The sequence below is a fragment of the Apaloderma vittatum genome, unplaced genomic scaffold (assembly GCF_000703405.1).
Source record: "Apaloderma vittatum isolate BGI_N311 unplaced genomic scaffold, ASM70340v1 scaffold8881, whole genome shotgun sequence".
In the NCBI taxonomy this organism is placed as follows: domain Eukaryota; kingdom Metazoa; phylum Chordata; class Aves; order Trogoniformes; family Trogonidae; genus Apaloderma; species Apaloderma vittatum.
The window spans coordinates 29904-37155 of record NW_009698457.1 but is presented as its reverse complement, the minus strand read 5'-3'; the positions used below and the strand labels follow the sequence as shown (position 1 = coordinate 37155).

Here is a 7252-nt window from a genome sequence, read left to right as displayed (position 1 = left end):
CCAGGTCCCTTTCTCCTGCACTGCTCTCCAGAAGGTCAACCTATACTGGCACATGGGGTTATTCTTTCCCAGGTGCAAAACTCTACACTTGCCCTTATTGAACTTCATAAGTTTCCTCCCCGCCCATCCCTCTAGCCTGTCTAGGTGTCTGAATGGCAGCACAGCCTTCTGATGTGTCAGCCACTCCTCGTAGTTAATTGTCATCAGCAAACTTGCTGACAGTGCTCTCTAATCCTTCATTCAGGCCATTGATGAATATATTGAAAAGCACTGGTCCCAGCACTGACCCCTGAGGGACCCCACTAGATACAGGCCTCCAGCAGATATACTAAAAAATTATCCTGCTCAGCCTAACTCCGAAAATGAAGAAGAACTTGGGTCAACTTAACCAAAAAATGAGTGTAGATTTGTAAGTTTATACCTAAACACAGGTATGTACCCACTCATCTGGAAAAATATATTTGAAATAAGTGAGAACAAATTAGGAACTGTCAGCAAACACAATCCAGATCCTACTGAAGAAAACGTATACCGTGAAATAAAAGCAAGATATATAAATATGGGTAGAAGGAACAGGCAAATGACACACCTCTGTTGCTGCAGATTTTGCCATCTGGAGATGTGCATCTTTTCTTGATCTCCCAGGGGGTGATGTCACACTGGAATTCACATTTATCTCCATGCCAACCAGCCTCACAGTAACAGTTTCCACAGTAACACTTTCCATGGCCTTAAGCCAAAACAAATTTTATACAGTGAGAAAAAGGCAAATTTTTAAAAGGCATTAACAATTTAACTGTTTTGATCTTTTATTTTAAAAACTTCTAGTGACAGACTCAGAATAGGAACAATTTATAAACCATATATGCCTACATAAGATAAAGGTTATCTGAATTATGTTTTTTTCCCAAGGATACTTTAGAACCTGTTGTCTTTTAATCACAGACTAAATCTAATCAATAACACTATGAAAATAACATCAATATTTATAATTTTCTAAGCTCAATTTCTGAAACTTTGTAGGTAAATTTGGAATATGGTAAATGCAACAATTAAAATTTAAACACAATTTTAAATGTTAAATAGAAGACCCTTGCCCACCACACTTTGCATACCAAAGAAAGCATTGCGTGGTTTTGAATCCTCAGATAATTCCAGAAGAGCAGCCTTGAATTACTAAAAATTATCTATATTGTATATGATTTCCCTTCTTACCTGTTAAGAAGATTTTTGAACATGGATAAACCAGTTCATGAAAGATAAGAATTAATAAAATGAAACTTTTAGACGTTCATTTAACAAACCATACATCTCCCTAACAGATAGTCAGGTCATCTGAGGCTTGATGAAACGAGGCCCTGAACATTAAGACACTTCTTCCATGTGCTTGAATGGCACAAAACTTTTAAAATAAGCAGCTGAAATTATTGCTAATCTTGAAGGATCAAGTCAAGATCTTGCCCTTTGTTCCTTCTCGGTTTAATAGACTTAGTCATTCTATTACAGTCTGGTCAACTGATATCCTTGACTCTAAGAGCACAAATTTAGTCCTGTGGAATACCATTTTTATCCTGTTTTTACAATTACACATGGAATTTTCATTACAATTGTTTGGTTGCATGTCAAAAATAATAGAAGATACAAATATCTTATTACTTAGATAACTAAATAGCAAAGACAGTCTAAATTAATACTTATTACCAAAAAGGTTGCTCCTGAACAGTGAAAAAGAAATAAAAATGGCGAAAAGGTAAATTAAATCGATCTACTGGCCATTTTTGCAGATTAAAACATCACCATTTGATTCTTCACTCACACTTCTACATTCCTTAAATAAATATGAATCAAATTATACAGTTTGCCACTGCCTCTTGCTCCTGACTGAAAACAAAATCACTACATTAGAGCAAAAAAGCCTTGGATAAAAAGGATCAGGATGAGAATTTAAGTTGCTAGAAATCATGATACTTCATTAAGAATAAGCTGCAACCTGATTCCGAAGTTTATGCAACCTCAGATAAAAACTGACTGATGAAAATCCAGCTGAGGGTGGAAAAGCTGAGCAGATCTTTGCAACTCTGCCCTATCTAAGAACTAGTTTGCTTGAAAAATGCAGTCTCCTTGTGCAGAGATTAAAGGGCATGTTTTCCAAATCAGCATGGCATTGTATGCATTATAAACATGGGTGTTTGTTTTTTCACAAGTTTGATCCTCCTGATTTGGCTTTCCTTGAAGACAATTAAAATCTTCAAGACCTGTCTATACCTTCAAGGGCAACTAAGCAGGTGCTCCTCAAACTGTGGAAGTACAATAGGCATCGATTAGGTTCACCCTGTCTGTGGAGAGTATCCAGGGACCATTTCTAGCTCAGCAGAACCAGGCTGGAACACACTTTTATCACTTCATAAAAACCCTAAATGATTCCTGTGGTGGAAACCCTGTAGAAGGAAAGACTTCATGGAGGATATTGAAGGAGACATAAGGATGGGAAGAGGAGCAATAACCAGATTTTGCATGTGGGGTTTGCTTTTCCTGTGATGAAATTATGTACTTTTGACCTTCTGTTCACATACCGTGCATTTTTTCTGCATGAGGCCTGGTTCAACATATAGTTAGAGGTTTGTGGAAGTTTGTTAGAAAGCAAAGCAAAATCTAACACTCACAACCTACACGAATAAACTTTTCAGCCTACAATAAGCTATGTCAAGCACACTATTAGTCTATAGTTTACATTTATTTTAGAAGTCTCCAAATCTTACATATGGTATCAGGGCTTTTCTACTGATGAATCACAAACCTTAGGGACTTGAATCTACCAGCACATTTTTGTCCCTTTATATCAGCACACTTTGATTTCTGCACGCACGTAAAATCATTTTTTTACAGAGATGCAGCCGGTCTCTTTTGGAATATGGCACCACTGGATAAAATAAGGGAAATAAAAGCTACAAAAAAACTAACAATATAAACCAGCAACAACACAGGTGGGGAAGAAAACCTGACAAAAACAGCAGGAGGAAACTTTACTGGAACACGTAATAGTTACAAGAAAATAAATACTAATGGAATCATTGGCACATAAAAATTATTACCCTTCATTCATTTTATTCTAGGCAATTACTGGAAATATTCTACTCTACTCCTCTATTTGGATTTCAGAGGACCATTCTGTTTAACCTCATTTAAAATCCCTATCTAATCTTATGCAATGAAAAAAAAAGTTCTTTTTGCCATCAAAGGCACTTAAATAAATCTGATTTTCTTCTCTGTGTAGGGATAAAGACAGATACAGCTATTTTACACAAGTACTCTCTCTCTCTATACACACACTCAGAGCAAGCACTACTATCAGTATGAATATTCTGAGAGGAATTCTGAACCCTTCTATATGCATACACACGCCTTCCAGCTCAAGGACAAGCCTCCCTAGTAATATAGGCAACAGCATTTATAATGCCGTAAATGTTGAGTATTGCACAATATTTAACTGCCACATTCCTACCTTATGATGAAATGAAAACACAATTTGAACTTTGTTTATCTACATATCAGCAGAGTTCATTCCATCTTATTCTCTTCCCTTTCTTATCACAGTTTAAACTCTTCTTCATTCATTCTTTTCTCTTTTTATCTCCTGAAATGCTTCTTAGTTCTCATCCTACATTTATTCTTGTTCTTTTTAATTTTTGCTTCCTTGACAAAAAGACTTAATAATCTATTTTTATTTTTTCTTTTGTTTTATTCTGTGTCTTCCATCTTGCTCTTTTCTATGCAATAAAGAATTCAGATTTCTTATCCATGAATTCCCTTAACAAATTACCCTGTATAATCCTCTTTGCAGTTCTTCCAAAAAGAGGAGGTCATAAGATTTCTTCACTGTTTAACCTCGTTTAGCTCATTTTTGAATCTGAAATTCCCACTTACAATCTGTGTGCTAAATTCTTGCTAATAGAGTTACTTTTATTTTACATCATACATTCAGTAAAGACACTCTGTATTTCTATGCAACTAAATGATTTTATAACATTGTCTATTTATCGTCATCATCCTTCTGGTACTCACTAAAATACATACCTGTACAAATCTCTTCCGTCTCATCATCTATGCATTCTCTGTCATCACATTCACAAAATTTACCATAGACTAGTCCATTTCCTTCCGAGTTTGCACATTTACACCTGCCACACTGACATGTGCCTGTAAACATTTAAGACAGTACTCAGTGACTGAAGTTTATGGAAAGAGTTTCATTACTCCATGGGGTACATATTTTATTTCCAAGAAGGCTGAAATCTAAAGACCAAATGAAGACAGACACAGAAAAAATCCATATCAACAAAAAAATTAATCTCAGCATTCAAGTGCTGATTTTTAATAAGAAGCATCATGTTTTCCTAAATAAAATTCACTTCTAGAATTGTCTGTCTGACTTCATACAACCAAGGTATGAAGCCAGCTTCCAAAATACTTTGCCTACTGACAGGACAATATTTAACATAGTCATCTTCTCAAGAATGAAGCCTGGTTTTCTCTAGTTCCACAGCCATGCTACATGAGAGTAACAAACATGCCTACTGAGGGCCTGGAAATATGTCTGCCTAAATTCACAAAGTTCCTTTGCACCCTAGTCTCTGGTCCCTTTTTCCACAGCTTTCATCTGAGGATTAGGATTCGGTAAGTATAGCCTTGGAAAAAAAGCCAGGCATCAAAGGAGGGAAACATTGGTGAGGAACATCTGCATGAAGACCTTATGATTAGGTGTCAGGAAAAAAGGACTCAGACTAGAAAGCAATTACCACAGCAATACAACAGATGAGCTAATTGCAGAGAAATACATTCATAGCACTATTAAACAAGCTCTAAGTATTACAGTAGCATATCAACAATTTTACTGCAAAGTGCATGTTTTTCCAATGCTATTGATGTCTGCATTACAAGTAATTTCATTTATTTGAAGAATTGTAGAAAACTCTATAATAATATCTTGTTATTTTAGGACTTAGACCCAATCTAACTTTAAGCTTTTAGGGTTCATTTTTCTTCTGTTCTGAGTGATGTCTCTGAAAAGAAACCTTGCAAGAATGTTAAAAGCTATAATGACACTTGCTGATTTGTCACAAATAAAATGAGATTTACCTCTGTCAGACCAGCGAGTGGTCTGAGAACACAGGTCTGCCCAAGATTGTCTCTCAGTGCAAGAACCCTCAGGACCCCCAAATGCTTTGGAAGGGTAGAGATGTTTTTTCTCACAACATAAAACACAACAGGAAATGTGCTTACGTAGAGAATAGCAGTTTAGGTAGGATGCCCTAGTTGCTCTGACATGATTAGGAACAGTTAAGTCAGAAAAGTTAAATTTTAAGTGCATATTGATTGGTTCATTAAAATAATTACAAACGATGGTTAGCTATGTGACAGCAGAGGATTGTTTCTGCAACAACTCATGTCATCCCTTGCAATTTTTTATTGGCAATTAAAACACGGAGCTCAGATCCCAAACTCAACGTTGGCACTAGATCAACAGACAATCTCATTCAGGCAAAATGGCTACAGCCATGGCTAGAGCATGTACAGCCCATCAGTTACCCCAAACTCTACAGACAGTCTCATTGGAATTCCTGTCCTATTTAATACCAGCAAAACTGAAAGCATTTATTCTCTTCCTGATCTCACAAGCACTCCCCCCCACACACATTTTTAGCGGTTGTTCAGCTACGTCGGTTTTCTTAGGAAGACTCAGTGATAGACTGAGACCACTTCTAGCCAAGAGAATAAAGAGAAAAAAACTCTTAATATTCTTGTTTATGTACTTCAACTGATCACAATGAACTATGCTTATTTCTAAGAGTCATTTAGGTGTCTCTCATTTACTAGTCAAACAATCATGAGTTTCATATAATATGCATTATTGTCATAAATGAAATGCATCATTTACTCAGTGCTCAAAATTTACTATATGCTCAAAATTTTATGTTAAATTGGTTTCACAACCTGTTGTGAAAGTCTAGCTTCTCCGTAGGAAGTCTTACAAATCCCTTGGGTTCTTTGCTCATGTCAGCAAGTAGCTTGTGAGAAATTTATTCGTATGAAAATATATGGACACAGAGAGAAAGGCCAGCAATAGTGAGCAGAAGCAGGGTTCTTGAAACATTCTTTCTCAGTGAGCAATGGAATAACTGGAAGACAGTTTCTGGTCTCAAGCCTTGACTGGTAGCAAATGCCCTTCAAAATGTTACCGTTTTGCAGTGAAGTCTTCTAAAGGCTGTTTCTTTTTCCCCTGACCTTTTTTTTTAAGGAAAGGACTTCCTATCTAAGTCAGGATGAGTTATAAAGAATTTGAGAAAAGAGAGTTACCAAATCAGAAAAGTGAAGACCGAAGTACCCCATTAAAGTGATTCAGCAGATCTTCCTCAACTGTTTTTAATAATTGTTACAGCTCAGAAGTATCTCAAAAAACTGTACAGCTGTAAATGTCCTGGGAAAATATATGCAAATGCCATTTCTGCATGCTATAAAAACAAACAGAAAAAAAAAAAATGTCACTTTCTCTGTTAAAACCATTGCCATAACCTTTTGATGGGCAAAATGCATGTCACAGCTGCAGTTTCATCAGCCTAAAATAAATATGGATAAACTAAAGTACTAAAGTAGCCATTCTGAATCTGTGCACATCACAGGCACAGGAATAGGCCTGTAGGAAAAATAAGCATTTTAGTATACATACTGTTATTTCTCAATCTCTTGAAACACACTCTACAAAATTTCCAATTAGAAAAGAAATTACAGTGATTCACAAGATAACAAAGGGAGAACATCAAGCCAACAAAAGCAACAAAAGGCACCTTACCTGCACCAGAACAGATGATATCTTGAGAATTCTTGCACATTTCATTGCTTTTCTTCCGTGTAAGATTGCAAGTAGTTGGATACTGACAAGCTTCACCATACCAGCCTTCATCACATTTGCACTTCCCACAGTCGCACTTACCGTGGCCTAGCAATGGAAGGAAAGAGCGTGTCAAGTTCTTTTTTTCATTCAGAAAGTGATGTTTTCTAATCCGGCTTTTAAATTAAATACCATCAATTATAGTTTTAAATGACCATGATTAACAGATTCACTTAACATAGTTCATAAGCAATTAAAAGTGGAAATGAATAAATATCTTCTTAAATACACCTGAAATTGCCATGACTTTCAAATCTAATGCATGTAATTTTGATAGGTCTACATATGAATTTTTATCTGAAGAAG

The 7252-nt window shown here is 36.0% G+C and overlaps 1 protein-coding gene across 1 annotated transcript; it reads right to left on the bottom strand.

The window, feature by feature from the left end:
- Positions 1-589: 589 nt before the first annotated feature.
- Positions 590-6887, bottom strand: LOC104280384 (integrin beta-like protein 1; the record flags this gene model as incomplete). Its single annotated transcript, XM_009878016.1, has 3 exons — positions 6848-6887; positions 4075-4197; positions 590-730 (listed from the first exon to the last, which is right to left on the bottom strand). Coding segments are annotated over exons 1-3 (304 nt in total), but the record flags the coding sequence as incomplete, so codon positions are not given.
- Positions 6888-7252: the final 365 nt, after the last annotated feature.